Raw genomic sequence first — 21,178 nt, forward strand, 5'->3', positions numbered from 1 at the left:
TGTTTGATTATCTGCTTGGGACCCTCTCTTACACAACATGAGGAAAAAACCAAAGGCTCTGGTAGACCTACTTACAGCTCTGCTACTCTTCTCAAATCGTCGAAACAGTTTGGGCGTGCAATGGCTCTCCCTTTACCCCTTCGCCAGTTAAAATAAGTTCTCTATGTGATCTTAATGTGGAGACTACTAATGGAGAGGGGGGGAAAGGGATGCAAACCCAGGGGTTTGCGTATGCACATCCGTCTTGTCCCCTTCGGTTACTGAAATGTGCTCTTTACCACAGTATATACAAAATCAAATCATGGGGAAGGATACAAATGAGAGTTTCTAATAAAGTACCGCTAAATAGATCTTATTTGAATTCGCCAACCATTTTTTGGTACGGGAGAAATTATGCTCCTGACTTTGTCTGCTCACCCACTAGACATTAGCTTACAAGAAAATAGCATATGCAATGTCCAGCCATATGTTAGTTCTCCCGTTTTGATAGAAGAGGATTCCAACGCAGTTGTTTCCGCCATAGTAAACTTACAGGACCATTTTACAAGGGAAATGAAAAAGCAGACTTCACACTAAGGAAATCAGTAACCAACTGACATCCCTTGCACATTTAATGAGGGAGTCTGCGTGTGACCTGGAAACCCGTTTGGGTGCTGCTACACCTAAAGAATAAAAAAAGGCTCTTCAATATTGCAGGAGGGGAACAGGAAAATTGCTGTTGTGATGTAAACAAACTACCGACAAGGCAAAAACTAACAATGATGGTTCTGATAGGGACACAATTCTCACCGACAGTTAATGCTAAAAATTAAACAATTTAAGAATGAATGTAAAAAATCCATAAAATGGCATTAAAAAAATCCTCTCGAAAATGTATGCGCAGTAAGTCCAACCGATCCAAATAGGACATTCCAAGTTGAAGGGAACAGATACAAGCTCCAACTCCAAGGATCAGGTAGGAAGGCCACATGAGGAGTGGGGGTGGGGGGAGACTTGGTACCCAAGGGGGCTATATGTATCCTCTGAGCTTAGGCAGATTGAATTGATGTTCTCAAACAGAAGGGCTTGACAAAACGAATTGTGGCAAATGGAAAGCACTGTAACCTACTGGGAACAATCACATTTAAAATATTCTATGGCAAGAGGGGGAACTGCAGATGAACTATTAGCTAAACACCATCCTAAGGGGCCCTCCGATGCTTACAAAAATGATAAAAGGGACAATTCTATTAAGGTCTCTACCATGAATGAGATGGAAATTACAGACCTTATTAAATCCTTAATATTACAGGAAAAACAAAATAAGAAATAAGCGAGGAAAAGCCAAACATGAGACAGAGATCAAGATTGGCCTGCAACATGAGTCAATGGCGAATTCAACAACGGACTGGGGAACTTATTTATGTAAAATTTAGGCAGCCAGACTAAACCTGATCAATAAATTAACCCAGAAGAACATTTTACTTCTGCTTCAGTAAATTATGCAACATCCTTTACATCCATCTATGGAGCATACAGAGGTCTGTCCAAAACATGTACGAAATGAGAAAGTTGGAGGTGGCTTGAGAGGGACTACTGAGACAACCCTAAATAATTCCAATATTCCTACTTAAACTCAAAAGGCTCTAAATATGGAATCAACTAGATCCCTCTTCCAATACGAGGATCTTACTCGATATAAGGCCCCTGTACAGGAGGGATGTTTTGATAATCCTCTAAATAATAGATCTTTGGAGTCCTGCTTCAGAGATCCGGTCTTCCCAAATGAAATAAGTAACAATTATGGGGGTAATTCACAGAATTTAGCGCACAAGTGGCGCATGCGGCTGGCGCACAGTGTGCGCGAGCGAATCTCTGCGCCAGCCGCGTGCGCTAAAATCCATTTCCGCGCTCAGCGTATTCATGGATTTCAGCTACCAAAACCAGCCGTGGCGCACAGTGGCGCAGCGACCCTGCAGCAGCGCCAGTTACGCCCCCAAGAACGCCCCTCGCGCGCAGGGAAAAGCCATCAAAATCCCCAAACCAGCGCAAAGGGCTGCGCTAACCCTGTACCAGCACGGCAAGCGGGGTACGTGTATTACTGGGGTTCGCGGGAAGTTTCACACGCGATTTCAGCAGTGTACGTGTATTTCAGGGGTGCTCGGGAAGTTTTCACACGCGATTTCAGCAGGGTACGTGTATTTCAGGGGTGCGCGGGAAGTTTCACACGCAATTTCAGCAGGGTATGTGTATTTCAGGGGTGCCAGGGAGTCTTACACATGATTTGGCAGTGTGGGTCCTCCCAGGTGTTCCCTGTACACCCTCCACGGCCCCTGCAGGCAGCCCACACCACAGGGGACTACCCTGCACCCCTGGTCATGTCCCGCAGGCAGCCCACCCAACATGGGCACGTCTCCTTGCACTACTGATCACCAACTCATGTCCCCTTGCACCCCCACCCCCCAGCAGTCTGGAGCACCTGCCAGCAGGCCCCCACTCATGTCCCCTTGCACCCCCACCCCCCAGCAGTGTGGGGCACCTGCCAGCAGGCCCCCACTCATGTCCCACTCATGTCCCCTTGCACCCCCATCCCCCAGCAGTGTGGGGCACCTGCCAGCAGGCCCCCACTCATGTCCCACTCATGTCCCCCTGCACCCCCACCCCCCAGCAGTGTGGGGCACCTGCCAGCAGGCCCCCACACATGTCCCCCAAACACCACGCCATGACTATACAGACCCATGGCCCTAATGCCAACCCAAATCCCACCCCTCTACCCCCCAGTGCAAACACCCAACGAACCACTGCACCCACTCCCTAGTAAATCACCCATTCCATGATAGTCTGAAAAGAACCAGCATGCCCATCAGCAAATGTCCTACAGAGCCACACAGTTGCAACACATGACTGTGCCAATGCCCATGGAGAAATGCACCAAAATCATCACTGTGCACCACACCAATAATGTTGAATGAAGAAATGTATTAAAAAGTATAACAAATGTCAAAATGAAAAGCACACATGCAAATGAAGAAATAATATTTGAAATAAGAAAAAGAAAGTCAAATCCAAGCAAGAAAAGAAATCCAAAACATGAAAAAATATAAGTGGTGCATCCCCAAAGTCCATAGAACGAAATCCAAAGATGGAAAGCACAAAAAAACATTACTCCATGTGAATATGACTAAAAGAAAGTATATTCATGTCCTGAAAATTGAAAACGAAAGTCTGAAGGGTCCATTATCCCAAAAGCAAATGAAACCTACCAAGAACCCTATCTAAAATACATCTATATACAAAAAGTGGAGCAAAGTCAGTGGACTCCAAATCATAATAAAAAAGAAATGAAACCTAAACCTAAATAACTATATACAAAGGCGGCGGGCTAGTCCGACGGCTCACTGGTTGATGTCATGGGCCAGGGCATCATCGAACTCCTGTTCAATGGCTTGGAGGCGGGCATGTTCCCTGGCCCGAGGTCTCGCAGGGATAATGCGGTGTCCAGCTCCAACTCCCTGCGAATACCCTCGAGGCACTCAGCCCGCCTCAGCGCCCTCCGCATGGAGTTCTCCGCCCTGACCATTCTGAGCCGTTCCTCCTCCGCCCGCCGCCGCTCCGCACCTATCTGCTGGCCCAACCGCTCCCCCACACGGAAGACACTCCCATTCCAGGGTTCTCCGGACCTCCGGCCGATGCCTGCCCCCCTGGTGTTGATGGCCCCGAGCCATGATGTCTCCCACGGCGAGCCTGCCGCTGCCTCCGACGCAACTGCCTCTGCCAGCACGACGGCATCCAGGCTGATGGAATCCATCAACGCCATCGTGCACGTGCCCTGCCCGATGATGCCGTCACATCCTCCATCTGCTGGGGTCCAGTTGCTGGTGTGTCCACCCCTGCTGGACCTCTGACTCCCGACTGTGGCAGGGATGGGATCCCCACCGAGTTGGCTGCTTTGGTCGGGGCAGGTCCACAGGGGGCCCTGGTGGCATCTGGGCCGGAAGGCGGCATGGAGAACGACTGGCGCATAGCCTCCACAGAGGAGGAGAGGGTCGCCAGAGTGGCCGACACATGTACGAAACCCCCGACCATGGCCGCTCCCAACTGGGCCACGTTGGCACGGTGCTCTTCGTGATGACGTGCGTGCTCCCCCCGGACACCAATCAGGACCTTCTCCATACGGCCAGGGGTCCCCTCTTCCGCAGGTGGAGGGGAGTCAGATGACATGGACATCCCCCTACCTGCGGACAGGCCTGGGATGGGGCAGTCACAGTGTCAGGGACAGTGACATGCACAGGCCCCTCCACGGCGACCTGTGCTGCCTCCTGCCCCTGCCCCTGGACCAGCAGGGATGCCCCCACCAGGCCCCATGTGCGGCTCAGTAGCGGCCTCCTCCTCCTCTGTGGAAACCACCAACCTGGATGGCTCCACACCATCTTCCGCCGTTGCAAGCCCCTGTGGGGGCTCACCCACCCCTTCCGCTGCAGCTGTGGGGGCATCCCCGCCGCTTTGCTCCACAGCGCCGTCTCCGCCCTCTTCTTCACTTACTGCTGTGTAGAGGGAGACATAGAACACAAGCATCAGGGTACTGTACAATGGTCCCCTAGACAGGAAGCAATAGCAGATGAGTGGCACTGTCAAAGATCACTTCCATCATGTCCCTCCACAACACATGGGTCAGTGCAGGCAAAACACATGCAGTAACAGGCATGGCGCATGCTATGCACATTAGCATACATGTCCAAGGGACTCTTGAAACATACAATGTTGTTTTGGAACTCACATGCATCATGGGTCATGCCTATCACATGCACACACTTCACCGTAGTTTCATCCATCTGGCCTCGTACACCCCAGACACAGTGGATGCAAGGATAACTAGGCTGCATCAGTGAATCTGAACATTGTCACAGACATGTGTCATGCATTCATGGCATTCACAAGTCACAGACACGCAGGTCAGACCCACAGACATGGACACCATACATGTACATGGTATCAGCACCCATCCCTCATCCCCACCCATGTCCAGGAACAGAGACTGGCATGCTCTCATGTGTCCATTCTGCATAGGGCTCCCCATGTTGCATTTAAACACAGGCACCAACCGTGTGGTTCACACATTACTGGTCTCACATGCATGACCATGATGTCCCTGCACACACATGCGTACATGGCCTATGTCACACATACAGGCAAGTATCAGACAACCAGCACACTGCAACATGCCCTGTCTCACACAGCAATGCTTGGCCACTTACTGCTCGACTCCAGACGGGTCTGCCTCTCAAGGATCTGGGCATGGAGCGCTAGGCCTACACGTTCTAGGACCCTCATCTGGATGGTACTCATGCTGCCCCGGCCCCCCTCCACGAGGCGTCGGGCCTTTATGAGGGTCCTGGACCTCAAGTCCTCCCAGCGCTTCTTGACTTGCTTGATTTTGCGGGTTGCCACCCCCTCCGCGTTGATGGCAACCACAAAGTCGTCCCAGATCCTGTCCCGGCCTTCCTTGTTGGCGCGTGATGATCCGAAGAGGGCATCATAATGCCCCAGGACAAGCTCCACCAGGACACCAACTTCCTTCTGACTGAAGCTGCTGGCCCTCTGCCCCTCTGGCTGGGGGTCGCCAGTGGTCTCAGATGGTGTTTGCCCCGACATGGCGACCCCCGAGGCAGGCGTGGGTGGGCAACTGGGTCCTGGGGCTGGGCTGTGGAGCGATGGTATCCCAGTCGGGAGTCTTATGTTCCAGCAGGGGTGGGCACCGCAACTGGACCCCTGCAGATGGCTGATGTGCAGGCACCAAATGGCAGGGCACGAGGGCAGCAGGCAGTCAGGCAGCAGCAGCAGATGGCAGGTGGGAGCGTGCTCGGGGCTCTGGGGAGCAGTGATTCGGCCTTTTGGGCAGGAGCGTGGTCTTCCGTGTGTTTTCGCGTGGCCAGCTTCATACGGAGTGATTTGGCACGTGAAAAAATTGCACGTCAGTGTGTAATTCGAGGAAAGGCCCTTAGCGCGTAAGCGCGTCTGCACGCATACGCAATTTCATTGGACCAAAGGCCCTTAGCGCGTAAGCGCGTCTGTGACGTATCACGCACGGGCGTTGCCCTGGCAGGGCTTGGAGATCCCACGTGGATTTCCATTGCTCTGTACGTGCTTTCCGTGGGGTGCGGTGCGTGTGTTTTCCAGGCGTTGGGGTTCACATGCTATTACTTCACAGCGGGTGGGTGTTGGCTACGCGTTCTTCTACACGCAGACGGTGAGAGGTACCCCGCTCGCCCAAGGCCTATCGTGTGTGAAACTTCCCGCACACCCCCGAAATACACGTACCCCGCTCGCACAGGGCCAATCGCGTGTGAAACTTCCCGCGCACCCCCGAAATACACGTACCCCGCTCAATCGCGTGTGAAACTTCCAGCGCACCCCCGAAATACACGTACCTGCTCAATCGCGTGAGAAACTTCCCGCGCACCCCCAAAATACATGTACCCCGCTCAATCGCGTGTGAAACTTCCCACGCACCCCCAAAATACACGTACCCCGCTCAATCGTGTGTGAAACTTCCCGCGCACCCCCGAAATACACGTACCCTGCTGAAATCGCGTGTGAAACTTCCCGCGCACCCCCGAAATACACATACCCCGCTCGCACAGGGCCAATCGTGTGTGAAACTTCCCGCGCACCCCTGAAATACACGTACCCCGCTCAATCGCGTGTGAAACTTCCTGCGCACCCCCAAAATACACATACCCCGCTCAATCGCGTGTGAAACTTCCCGCGCACCCCTGAAATACACGTACCCTGCTGGAATCTCACGTGAAACTTCCCGCGCACCCCTGAAATACACGTACCCTGCTGGAATCGCGTGTGAAACTTCCCGCGCACCCCTGAAATATACTTATCCGGCACAATCGCGTGTGTAACTTCCCGTGCACCCCCGAAATACACGTAACCCGCTCGCACAGGGCCAATCGCGTGTGAAACTTCCCGCGCACCCCCGAAATACACGTACCCCGCTCAATCGCGTGTGAAACTTCCCGCGCACCCCCAAAATACACGTACCCCGCTCAATCGCGTGTGAAACTTCCCGCGCACCCCTGAAATACACGTACCCTGCTGGAATCGCGTGTGAAACTTCCCGCGCACCCCTGAAATATACGTATCCCGCTCAATCGCGCGTGAAACTTCCCGTGCACCCCCGAAATATACGTATCCCGCTCAATCGCGTGTGAAACTTCCCGTGCACCCCCGAAATACACGTACCCTGCTGAAATCGCGTGTGAAACTTCCCGCGCACTCACGAAATACACGTAACCCGCTCGCACAGGGCCAATCGCGTGTGAAACTTCCCGCGCACCCCCGAAATACACGTACCCTGCTCAATCACATGTGAAACGTGCCGCGCACCCCCGAAATACACGTACCCCGCTCAATCGCGTGTGACACTTCCTGCGCACCCCTGAAATACACGTACCCTGCTGAAATCGCACGTAAAACTTCCCGCGCACCCCTGAAATACACGTACCCTGCTGAAATCGCGTGTGAAACTTCCTGCGCACCCCCGAAATACACATACCCTGCTCGCACAGGGCCAATCGTGTGTGAAACTTCCCGCGAACCCCCAAAATACACATAGCCCACTCAATCGCGTGTGAAACTTCCCGCGCACCCCCGAAATACTCGTGCCCCGTTCGCAGTATGGGACATTCATCATTGCTGTATATTGCCACTTTTGTAATGCGCAGGGACGCTACCGCCTGCCTTCGTGTGGCGGACGTGTTTCGGCTTGTGCATGTCTTTGGCTGTGTGCGGCTTTGCCCTATTCGATTCCATGAATACGTGTGGTTCGAGTGCGTGTGGGCGTTCCGTCTGCTTCCCTGCAGTACATCCACAGTTACGCCCTTATTTTCGCGTGTCGTTCCCGATTCCGTGCGTTACGCCCCGTGTTCCGCCCACTTTCTGGTGTATGCGCCGAGGTTGTGCGCTTTCACTGTGCGCGTCGCAACACGCCGTTCGGGATGTTGCAGTGACGTGTGCGCTATGCACGGGTTTGGCGCACATCCCGAGGAAAACACGCGCAGGGACTTCCATGAATCGCACGCGCGCGTGCGCCTGTTTTTCACGCTTGCGCCAAGATTTTCGGCGCATGTTTGTTCCATGAATCGGCCCCTATATGTTTAATGAAATACCTGCATCATGTTAATTACATCTAATGACATTAAATGGCTAGATTGTATACATGTGGAAATGTAGGACTATGTCCATTTGGTAATTCCTTCAAGGATGGTCTTTGGGGAATTGATGAACGAAGTAGAGACCCTCCATAAATGAGGTTACAACCTTAGGCCCTATAATTTCACCATGAAGGTGGGTGAAGATGGTAGGGGTTGTGAGGGGACAGATGTAAGAAGGAAGGATGAGGGGAGAGAGGGACTGACTGGAAGAGCACAGGCTGATGCAAATAAGGAGCTGGATGAATCTAATTGGCAATGGCTAGCAATAACACTCAGGGAAGCCATTGCACAATTAAAAGAACTGAGAGGTCCCCTTTAGCGTAGAACCTGAATTTGCATTAATCTGTTGTAATGTTCGAGAACTCTCTGCATTATGTTCAAACTTACCCTTGTGTCATGTCTTGCGCTCTTCCCACGTATTTGCCTAAAAGAAACTTGGCTGACAGAATTACCTTTATCTCAGGGTTATGAGTTAGCCAGTGAATCAGCCACACAGGGTTTGCGGGGTCGCCCCGCTGGTGGCCTACTAGTCGCTGTCCGCCAAGAAGAACAAGTTACTTACCAACTGGTAATGTTCTTTCGACTCGATGTTCCTCCAACGTATTCCTCATCTTTGATAATCATGTACAGCTTTGGCTGCTTCAGAAAAGAAATTCTCGGCAGAGGGCGCTGAGCATCTATGGCATTGAGTTGATGTCCCTCGAAGGCCTCCGTCAAGGGCAACATCATCAGATGTATAAGTAGCATGCGCTGTGCCTGTTGGCCTCAGTTCCGTTTTTCCCTCCTGTTCGTGTTGGCGGTCAGCCTAGGCAAGCAGTTGTCAGCCTTACGAGAACAAAAGCTGTAGCAGCATAGGAAATTCTACAGAGGGGTAGGATGGGAGGGCAATGAGCAATACGTTGGAGTAACATCCAGTCGAAAGAACGTTACAGTTGGTAAGTAACTTGTGTCCTCCAACGTATTCCTCATCTTTGATAGACTCCCAAAGCAGTATGTAGAATTGGAGGAGGGAGGAGAATTTAGAATTGTCAGCTTTTTATAAGGCCAAATACAGTACCGCCTTACCAAAGGTGACATCCTGAGAGTGGGAAGCATCCAGACAATAATGCTTTGTGAATGTATGCAACTATGACCATGTTGCAGCATCACAAATGGATCCAATAGGTACTCCCCTTGGAAGGGCTGCAGAGGCTACACCTCTGGTAGAATGAGCTCTCAAACCCTCTGGCGGGTCCTTGCCTGCCAATTTTTTACATTCTGAGATACCAAGTATAATCCACCTTGACAAAGTCTGTTTCGAAACAGCTTGTCCTAATTTTCTTCCGGTGTAGCCAATAAAGAGTTGGTCATCCACTCTTAGTTTGGAGAATGTAGAAATATAGAAGCTTAAAGCTCTTCTAGGGTCCAATCTATGGAGCCTTTCTTCCTCTTAACCGGGATGTAGCGGGGGTAAAACGCTGGCAGAACAATCTTTTGATTTAGGTGAAAATCAGATACAACCTTAGGTAGGAAGGAGGGTTTTACCCTAAACACAACCCTGTCCTTGTGGAATACGGTATAGGGTGGCCTGGAGGAGAGTGCCTGACGTTAAGAGTGTTGCCCTCTGGAGGGAGAACCCGTCCCTCCCCTTACGAGAGAAGATTCTCTCTTTGTGGAAGACTTATCGGAGGACAGATGGACATATCCAGAAGGTCCGGGTACCACGTGGTCCTGGCCCAATCCAGGGCAATTAGGATCATGCAGCTTCCGAACCGTCTCAACCTCCTGATTACTTGAGGAATGGTGGGATCGGTGGGAACGCGTATGGAAGTGGAAAATCCCAATCCACCACGAACGCGTCTCCTAGAGCTCCTTTCTGAGGAAACTCCCTTGAGCAGTAACTTTCTCATTTTCAGTTGCTTCCTGTCGCAAACAGGTCCACTTGAGGGGTTCCCCAAAGGGCAAAGATCTCTTGAAGGAACTTCCTGAGCAAGTTCCCACTTGTGGGAGACTGCTCTGCCTGCTCAGAGCATCTGCCGTCGTGTTCTTCTCCCCGGCTAGGTGAACTGCCGATAGGGAGATTCCTTCATGAATTGCCAGTACCAGAGTTGCATTGCCTCTCTGCACAGTGGTAGTGACCCTACAACTCCTCTCTTGTTGAGGTAATGCATGGCCACTGTTGTCCGTCATTATCAGGACATTCTTTCCCCTGACAGAGGGCAGAAAGGCCTTCAGCGCTATTCTGATTGCTCTCAGCTCCAAAAGGTTGATGTGATGTTTGGCCTTCGATGGAGATCAACGACCGCTGATTGTCAGACCATTGGCATGGGATCCCCACCCCGTGAATGAGGCATACGTCACAACTATAATCTTCGGCCATGGATGCCAAAAATGTTCTCCCTTCAGAATATTGTCCTTGCAGGCCCACCACAGAAGACCCTGTTTGGAATCTAAAGTTGGTCCGACATCTTTCCTGAGAATTGGGACCATTGTGTTCTTAGAGCCCAGTGAAGGGATCTCATTCTCAAGCGAGCTTCTGGCACGAGAAAAATGCAGGATGCCATGAGGCCGAGCAAACTCAAGAAATCAAAGCCCGGAAGATTCTGGGCAGTTTGAAATTTGGTAACGATCTGAAGAATGTCTTGAGCCCTCGCCTTGGGTGGCAAGCTCTTTCCCAAGGATGTGTCTAGTACAGCTCTGATGTACTGGAGCTGCTGGGAAGGTGTCATCTGTAACCTCTTGAAATTGAAAGAGAAGCCCAGTCTGTGAAGGAAGTGGCAAGTGACTGATGATCCAGAGCTTGTTTGGGAGCATGTGCCCTGGCCAGCCAATCGTCCAGGAAGGGGTAGCCATGAACCCCCCTCTCCTGAGATGCGCTGCCACCACCACCATCAGTTTGGTGAAGACCCTCAGGCGGAGGTCAAATGGCAGGACTCAAAACTGATAGTGCGAACCGCCAACGGCGATCCTCAGGTATTTTCTGTGCTTGAGATGGATTGGCACCGATCCTGTAATTGGAGGGCTTGAAGGATCTGAGAAAGTGTGACCATCTTGAATTTGTCCTTCCTGAGGAACTTGTTCAAGTATCTCAAGTCCAAGATGGGTCTCAGTCCTCCGTCCTTTTTGGGAATCAAACAATATGGGGAATACCAACCAGTGTTCCTCTCTGCTACAGGTACTGGTTCTATAGTACCTTTCTCTAGCAGGGTTATTCTACTCTCCATTATTAGTCTCCACATCAAGATCGCATAGAGAACTTATTTTAACTGGCGAAAGGGTAAAGGGAGAGCCATTGCATTATTTCCTGCACAAGGAGCGAATCTGGAATCCTCAAAGAGTGTTTCCCCGGTGGATTGTTGTGAGGCTGCGTTATAAATGGAAGGCAGTAACCTTGGGCTATTGCCTCCAGAGCTCAAGCATCTGAAGTAATGCCTCGCCATTCTTCGGGATGCAGAGACAGCCTACCCCCACCAGTGATTCGTGAAGCAAGCTCTCAAAGTGGTTTTGGAGCAGCTGCTGTAGCTGGAGATTGCATTGCACTTTTTCCTCGTCCACCACAAGGGATTCGTCTTTGGCCTCTTTGACTGGCCATTCTCCTCGCCTTTCCAAACGAGGAGTAGTAACGATAGGATCGCCCCCTCCGTGGTTGTCCTGATGAATGAAAAGGCTGAGGTTGCCTAACAGCGGCCCCTAAAGATTTGGCAGCTGCCTTTGAAGTCTGCAACCTCTCAAGGCTCTCGTCTGCCTTATTACCAAAAAAGGTGAAACCCGTCAAATGGCATGTTTAAAAGACGAGCCTGCACATCCGGTGCAAAACCGGACTTCCGCAACCATGCAAATCTGCGCATTACTGTGCTCGTAGTCATGGACCTGCTGATGCTGTCCGCAGTGTCCAATACAGATTGAAGGGATTCACACATGGCTTCATCTTTAACAATAACTAGGAAAACCTTCCCTTTCCTCCCCTTCTGGAATGTGCTCCGTCCCCATAGATATGCACTCCCACAGAGTATACGAAAACTTGGCTAAGGCACATGTGGAGTTGGCCGACTTCAGGGCCATACTCCCAGCTGAAAATACCTTCCGCGCCCGCCCATCCATCCATCCATCCATCCATCCACACGCTTGTCATCCCTATCTGTAGGGATGGTAGGGTACGCTGCATTATTTGATGTACGTGTGGCTGCCTGGACCACAAGAATCTCAGGAGTGGGGTGCTTGAACAGATAGCCGGGGTCGCTACAGTAAGGGCAGTATTTTCTTGCGAGGGATTTATCCACCGCACGGATGGTGTCTGGGGACTCCAAATTTCTGCCACATGAAAAGGTAAGATTGGGTCTGTAGGTGGATCTTGGTCCAGAATATCTGTAAGGTCATCTTGGACAAATTGAATCAGAGGTCTAGCCCAGCCTAGATATTCCACCACCTTGGACATCAGGTGATACGAAGAGTCAGCATGCTCACCTGGCTCTGGCCTTCCAAACTCCATTAAAGGAGATGTATCAATGCCACTGGCATTGTGCAGAGTGTCAACAAGGTCTCTCATCCTGCTCTCTTCGGAAATAAGAAATTCCAGTACATTTGGAGTTCCAACCTCAAGGCCAAAAGGGGCATTCTCTTCACCAGATCTTTCTTCTTCAAAAATTGCAGAAAGGGATTTTAAAAAAAACTCCTTCCTTGGCAAAGGTGTAAGTTTTTTCAGGAGCACTCAAAGGCTTTGGTTTGGCACCTTTATGAGCTTTCACATGATTGTAGGCTGTGCTAAACCACCAGAATTTTTGGCGTCAATGGTTTTGGTGTCGACGTCGACAGTGGTATCGATAGTAATGGCGCCGAAAGTTTTGACTTCGAGGGTTGTGCAGGTTTTGACGGCATTGAGGACTCGAATGCTCGTCAAGTCTCAGGTGACTTTTACTCACCGGAGACCTTGAGGGTTCTCTATAAACCTTCCTTCGACCATCCAGGCTCGAGGGCGCTCGAGTGTCAGTACAGAACCGCTCTCTGCCAGCTTCCGTAGAAGGAGCGGACGGAGGTTTACCCTTTTCAAATATTTCCAGCATTTTCAAGCCGAATGTCTCCCAATCTTCAGATGAGGAATGTTTGGTGGGGCACTTTATTTTTTGGGCGCTTCGTCCGATGAGGAGGATGGCGAATGATGGTGCCGTCTCCTCGATCGCTTCATCAAGGACGAGTGCCGCGAACCACTACGGGACCTCGATCACTTTTTGTCACTCTTAAGTCGAGGAGAACGATCTCCGGAATAGTCGGTCGAGGAACGATCGGTTTTAGTTTTACAGGGCAATTTGCCCTACCTGTAACTTCCACTTTCGTTCTCGCAGGGCTTTCCCATCATAGCCTGACACTTTGCGCAGGAATTGGTGTCATGGCCTTCCCCTAAGGACATCAGGCAAGAACGATGCAGGTCCGTGATCGACATTTTCAAATCACACTCCTTACACCACCCAAAGTCGTGCGAGGAGTCATCGGGTGGAGGACAAAGACAGTCGTCGATTCTTTCTTCTTTCTGGAATTGCATAGCAAATAATTACTAGCGAGGCGCGCTGAGTCTCCGAAGCAAACACGTTTGCGGAAAAACAGAACTTAGACCAATGGGCACAGCGCATGCTACTTATACACCCGATGATGTCAACCTCAACTGAGGCCTTTGATGGACATCGACTCGACACAGACGTATGGCACCCTCTGCCGAGAATATTTTTTCAGAAGCAGCCGAAGCTGGACGCGATTATCAAAGATGAGGAATACATTGCAGGACACAATACATTTGAAAGGGGACTATCACTAGCCACTATAATGTATGGGTGTTTTAGCTGTGGTTATGAAAATAGACATCACTCGAACCAAGCATGATTGTTTAACATATTGGAATCCAGATGGAGATCTGGAAAATACTCTATCACTGTTGAATCAAAAGATCCAAGACTGGTACCTGACATGTCCGGGAGGACAGGGGGTAGTTGTGGTGGTAGGGGACAATGCGAATTGCACCCGATCGTCTTTAACAGACTTATCAATTACTAGGACTCACCTCCCCAAATTCTATAATGGGGATGGATGGGGAGAGAGTGCTGGGGACCAGTGCAGCTAGATGTAAAAAAAATACAGGGACAAAGATGGCACCCTAACTTGGAAGGTTGGGGGTCTCCAATTATTATGTGTAACCACAGAGGGGGCAGAGCAAGACCATGCTACATGGTTTGGCAACAATACTTCGCCATGGATAGACTATATATTTGTATCGCAAGATATTTATAATTGATTTGATCTTTTGAAGTCATACATACTGAGCTCAGTGACCATGGTATATGGTTGGCAACCTTTCAGTGGCACAAACCCGACTACACTGTAGTGCATCTCCAGAGACAAAACAGCAAGGCAATCGATTGAGATGGAATGAAAAGAATATCTGTATGTTTAATGTTTCTTCTAAAGTATTTCGAGAACTCCCATCTAGAGGTAAAAAGGACAACATATACCCTTTCATCTTTTAGCAACTATATAGGTGACTCTACTGGTGACAATTGGGAAAGGAAAACCAATAAGTACTCAAGTAAAAGTCCACCCCCATAAATAAGACCCTATATTACAACAAATTAAAAGGTCTACTCGATATGAGATAAGACAAGTGAAGAAGATTATGGATGGGGGAAGAGAGGATAAAACTATCAAGATTAAAAGGATAAAACAGCAATTGAATCTGATTAAAACCTACCACTTCACTCTGCTTCAAAATGATAGTGAGGCTAGGTTGACCTCCCTGAAGAAGGGGAGTTCACGGAAATTCTGGAGCTTGATGAATGATTTATAAAGGACACAACTCTCCCTACAAATCAATCCTATAAAGGAGGAGGTATAGGCTGTGTACTTTGGGGATCTGCACAAAGCGGGAAAAAATATAAGTGGCAAAAACCATGAGGGAAATAACGCTCTGCGGTCACTGGAGTTAACCCCAGAAGAAATAGCAGAAAAAATAACTAAGGACAGCCCCTCTAGAGCAGGGGGAGGGCCCACATTTTTTAATGCACGTTATATTTAAACAGGATATTGATCTATGGTCTAGAATATTGTATGCACTTTTCACCGATATTGTAACACAAAAAATTCCTACATCTTGGAACAAAAAATTCCTACATCTTGGAACATTTCCTATCTAATCCCAAATTATAAGAAAGGGTGCAGGCTGTCACCCTGTAACTATTGGGCCATTTCTTTCATGGGTGTAGATTCCTAAATATTTGCTTCAATGGTTCTGGGACACAGAGGAATGGTGCATTGCAAAGAAAATTTTACACACCTTCCAGCTGGGGTTTTGCAAACAGATGGGTACTGATGGTGGAGGCCACTTGCCGAGTAGTTTACAGCAAATGGCTTGGAAAGATACCTCGACAATGATATATAAAGCTTCTATGACCTTTCAAAGGCCTTCGATCTTGTTGACAGTCGGACTCTCTGGATTAAATTAAATAACTTAGGAATTCCCAAAGGTCTACTGAATATATTGATCTTTCTTCGTAAGGACTTGACTATTCATGTGAGGCTTAACAATGGGGGAGTAATGTCTCAATTCCAATTCTAAATGGTCTCGGAGAGGGATGCATATTGGCCCCACTACTATTCAACATATGTTTCGGATGTGGGCACGACCTTGTCTAAATCATCTTTTGTCCCGCCAAGAATTGGTAATTTAAAGATAGCTTGGGCAGAATATGCAGACGACTTCATACTAATGGATCAAACACCTATTGGGCTCCAACTAGTGATTAAAAGTTTTAATGAATATATGTTCGCAAATAACCTGTTCATTAATCCTCAAAAGACTGTCATACTGAAACTGAGAATATCTCGTAAAAAATGGAATTTCTCATGGTTTATAAATAATACCAAATGTCAAGTTAAAGAGAGTATGATTTACTTGGGATATCCTATTATTGCTCGCCACAATAAGAGCTTTTATAGGAATTACCTAAGGGGCAAACCACAGTTTTTGGTAGCCAAATGCTAAAACGTTAAAAAAAATACGGTAATCTTTCAGCTTTGCCAGTCAAAGTTTTACCTTGCTAAAATCATCCCACGATTGATATATGGACTGGATTTTTCCAGAGTGGTTAATATCAGAGTTGGACCTCTATGAAGCTATTATGTGGAGGAATTTGCTGAGGAGTATTACCTTCACAGCCATTAGGCATAAATTAGGGTTGCAATCCCTGGCTAGCTGGGTTGAATGGAGAAAGTTGTCTCTCTTTCGCAAAATCAATTTTAGTGTACATCACAAGGTATATACTATCCTGGGGAAAGAAGGAATGGAGTGCTCGTCTAGTAAAGGCGTTCTACCTGTCTTTTACTTACGATGTATAAATATATTGAAAGAAATGGGGACATTAGAGCTATTGAAGAATAACCAGAATTTTGTAAACAGGAAAAATCAAAAATTTGACGGGTCCTACAAATGAGCTCATTAGAACTAAATTATATTGCCAGATTGTGTCAGATAGAAAAATAATAGGAACACCAGAAATGTATTTGATACGTTTTCCACAAAAGAGTGCAAGGAACAATTGTATGCGTTTTGGATTTAATGTTTTACTAACCAATGAAATTGTATGTATAAGGAGTGGCATTCAAGCTAATCTAGGATATTGTAGATTCTGTCAAAATCAAGCAGAAAAAGAATCATTGCCACATTTATTACTTTATTGTACTACTTTAAAAGGCCAAAGAATTGAATACTTTGGAAAATATGTGACAAGTCTTAGTTGGGTGCCACTAGATTGTCTCTGGCTGATTGAGAAGCATGGCAAAAGTGTTTAATTTAAACTGTCCTTAGGTTCTTGAAGAATGTCTGCAAATTAAGTAAGTAGAAGAATTTATCTAGGACGGTATATAACTAGATGGATTAATGTTCAATATGGTCTTTTTATACTTAGATATTCACATAGACTTCTTTATCCTTGTTAGGCATGCTGTAATTTCCTAACTTTAATATTACTAAGTATTAAGGAAACTTTTGTATACTTTTGAATATCTTTGTATACCGTTATATTTTATATTTCATGTTTTCTATCTTTTATCTGGGTATTCTGTATTATCTACTGTATCTTGCAATGTATTAGTACTATACCATATTTTTGAGATTTTGTAACATTTCTTGAAAGTTTATATGAAATATTTAATTTTGTAAAGGTTTTAATGCAAACACCAAATACAAATAGATAAATGAAACCTGGAGCTCCTGCTTAACTATTTTGTGCACTGAAATGTTGATCAGTACTGTAGGCCCTCCTGTACTTTAGGTGTATTTGCACCAGAATCCACCAGAAAGGCATGTGCCCAATGTTCAGTTCTTTCAAAGCAGACAATTAAGCACCAGCCAGAAACACAGAAGCTTTAAAGAACCAGAAACCATAATATTTCAAAGACAACATATTCACATATGGATGGAGCACCACTTTGAAAAAAAAGGCTTACATATTGATCATATTTTATAACAAATTTCCCAGTCTGAAAAGAACACAGGCAGAATATTTCAAAAGTCCTACTAACTTGAAAACTAAATGAAATCGATGCCTTCGTCACCAACAGTACTTTCGAAGCCTATATTCACTTTGAGCTCACTATCAGACACATTTTAATTGGTTATAAATATTGCTAACAGTATCATTCCAATTTTAAGTAATTTGATTCAAACCTTCTCTGAACACTCAAATCAACTGACGCCAGATTTTTGGTGCAGATCCCTTTTAGGAGCACCCTGTTGGCTGCGGCGATCAGGGCGCAGGAGCCTGTGCACCGAGGTACTTATGTTTAACTTAAATATATTGTTAACCAAAGCATGGGGAAATGCAGTGCTTTGGTTGACACTATTTAAGCAAACAGTAGCCGCTCAGCACATGGACCTGCAGTGTGAGTGCACGCTCCATGCAGAAATAGGTTGCTGTGTCCTGCAAACAATAACATGGGGGACACAGCAACCTATTTCTGCATAGAGCTTGACATAATGCCAAACACTTAAGCAATAGAATTAAAGTACTTTTGTTGCCAGGTAAAATCGAGAAAAAAACACCATCTTTCTAAAACCAGGCATCCAGAATCCTGCTGGCGGGTCTTTAATGCCTACATTATGTACTCCATGCACTAAACCGCCTCTGTAAGCATTTTGGGCAAATCAGTCTTCTTCCTGTACGTGCACTGGTAATTTTACCAGCCAGCAGGGCAAATGAAATATTAAAACCCATAAGCAGAGCCCACATTTTGTTTGTGTTGTGGTTCCCTTCAACCTGCGAAGCATGTGTACAGTAAAAAAAAAAAAAAAAAAAAAGGATTTCTGAATGTCTTCGTTAAAATAAAGGTTGCTACACATATGCATACCTTACATACTACTTAAAAAAATATATATTTCAATTCCAGTGTGCTAAACCTTACATACTACTTAAAAAAATATATATTTCAATTCCAGTGTGCTAAATAATTGATAAAAATGCATTCCTGTAATTTGCCCAAGCCTTGCAGTGATATTAATTCATATAAATGGGATTAAGGTTTACCAACTGTACTAATATTTATTTACAGAAAGAAACATATTTTAGAGTATACTGCTTTGTTCCATTACAAAGGAAATATACGTACCATAGTGGGTGGTTGGCTTGGAGCTGGACCACCGGGGTAGCCACCTTTTAAACCCAAAGTAAAAAACAGAAAGAAATGTTTATTACAAAATGTATGTTCACCAGCTTTGCCATGCTCTTGACGATTAAGAATATGGTTATAATATTTTCAAAACTATCAACTGGTTAAAATAAAGCGGTTACATTTACCAGAAACGTTTAAAAATGTATCAGAAACTGTGTGCTAAATTCGCAATAACCAAAAACAAAATGATAGACAACTTTACACAATTGTTTTGCAGAACACATTAGACGTCGAAGCAAATCATAAACGGCATGCAGTGTACATGGTTTCAAACAGTGTCATTCGTGCACCCTCCTATCCCAAGCACTTTTGAGGTTTATTAGTGGCAGATGGCATTTTAACCGGTACACAGCACAAAATAACTGTAGGACCATTATAGATGCAGGTCAATCATCTATTCAAGTTCTATCCAGGCCCTGTGGGCCAACATTTATGCAACATTCAAATTGGCATAAACGTCGACACCAAAATTCCTCCTGATCTACAGACCAACGTCCTACAACCACCAACTTCACGACACAGCTAGCAGACTACGTCGCAATTTTATCAACCTACCACAACAACATAGTCATACTGGGATACTTCAACACTTGGTTCACAAAACAAACCGAACCTTCAGCAAACTCACTCTGCGCACTCCTGGAAACACTGCACTTCAAGCAAATAGTAAATGGAGCCACCCACAGCGTTGGACACAACCTGGACGCAATATTCTGCAGAGAAGAACTGTTCGCATCTGTGCCAATTTTACCGATGGTATGGAGTGACCATTACCCGCTACCATTCATTTTTTAAATTTTATGTTTTTATTCGCATTTCCATAAACAACAACCATGGATCATTATAACGTCTTCCCGCCTCCCTGCCCTACCACTTCCCTCCCCCCTCCCACCGGAAATCCTGCTTTCGTATCCTTTCCTTGGAGTCCTTGTCTCACCCAGTAAACATGTCCAATTTGCGTATTTTGTGTGGGCACCACTGTAACATATAGTCACTTTGTAGGTATTCTATGACGATTCCCCAGTCTTCTGTGAATTTTTGTCGTTCCCCCTGTATATTGTACGTGATTCTTTCCATCGCTACAAATGTCCATACCCTCTGTAGCCAATATATGTTGTTTGGAGGTGTTTTCTGCTTCCATTTTTGAGCAATCGCTAGCCAGGCAGCTGTAAGGAGACCGGCAATGTTCCTCTTTTGTGTTCTTGTCATTGTTCTATCCTGGGGGTCCCACATGCCACACATCCATATCTCTTCTCCCAGATCTTCTGTTCCCCTAAACACCAAATGTGACTCCAATTGCCTTCCTTCTCGCATCCCCTCCAGCATTTGTTTTGTGCCGTGGAATACATTCCGGATACTCTTTCCGGGGTGTAGTGCCATTGTATCATTTTCATCCACACCTCTCTTGTCTGGATCGCTCGGGTCAATTTGGGAATGATTTGCCAGACGTATATCCATTGTTCTCTCATGATTTCTTTATTTGTGTCTTTTCCCACCTCTTCATGTATAGCCATTCTGTTTCTTCTGTCTGTGCATTTATAAATCTGTACATGGTTGAGACACATTTTTTGTCTCCTGGTGGTGTCAGTTTGTATTTCTCTAATGCGGTCAGGGGTCTCGTTGCCGCCTGCATTATTCTCTGGGAGGAAAGCCAATGAAGGAGTTGATCGTATTTAAATTTGTCTGCGTCTGTTAGGCCTAACAAGACCCTGCATTCTGTGAAAGTTCTGATCTTGTGGCCATCGTACATATCACCCCACTTTTATACATTCCGCGTCTTTCCATTTCTTAAATGCTCCTTTCTCAGTGCCTGGGTGGAATTCTGGGTTGTCGAATATAAGCATGAAGGGGGCCGGGTCTCTGGTTAACGTTTCTTTCTTCCAAACTTCTAGAGTAGCACTCATGATCTCACTTATCCGGATATTCTGATGTCTGTGTCTGGGGGCAATCCAGAGCAGTTGGCACAGGTTTGATCTTGCTACTGCCCTGTCTTGTGCCTCCCATAATTTTTCTGATTTATTGGAGATCCATTCCTTTAATACCCACAGCTGGGCCGCCTCGTAGTACTTTCGGAAATGTGGTAGTGCCATACCCCCCTCTGCTTTCTGCGCCGTGAGAACCATGTTTGATAACCTCTGTGTTTTTTTCCGCCAGATTCGGGTAGTTCTCCGAATATATGCTTCTTGTTTTATTTGTCATGGTGACGCCTAGGTATTTAACCCCGCTCACCGTTGTGTGCAGTTGTAGTTCCTCTGCTCGTCTGTGGATTTCTTGCTTGTCTCCGGCCAAGA

The 21,178-nt window shown here is 47.0% G+C and overlaps 1 protein-coding gene across 2 annotated transcripts in view; it reads right to left on the reverse strand.

The window, feature by feature from the left end:
• Positions 1-21,178, reverse strand: part of ANXA7 (annexin A7) — an 835,753-nt gene that overhangs the window by 549,756 nt on the left and 264,819 nt on the right. For both annotated transcript variants that reach the window (XR_011268601.1, XM_069610574.1), the window contains exon 5: positions 18,825-18,868. Coding sequence is in view for 1 of the 2 variants with exons in the window: in XM_069610574.1 (XP_069466675.1) it covers positions 18,825-18,868 (44 nt within the window). In the remaining variant the exon portion in view is untranslated. The remainder of the gene's footprint in view (positions 1-18,824; positions 18,869-21,178) is intronic.

Source organism: Ambystoma mexicanum, chromosome 8 (genome assembly GCF_040938575.1).
Source record: "Ambystoma mexicanum isolate Mex_15411 chromosome 8, UKY_AmexF1_1, whole genome shotgun sequence".
NCBI classification, from domain to species: domain Eukaryota; kingdom Metazoa; phylum Chordata; class Amphibia; order Caudata; family Ambystomatidae; genus Ambystoma; species Ambystoma mexicanum.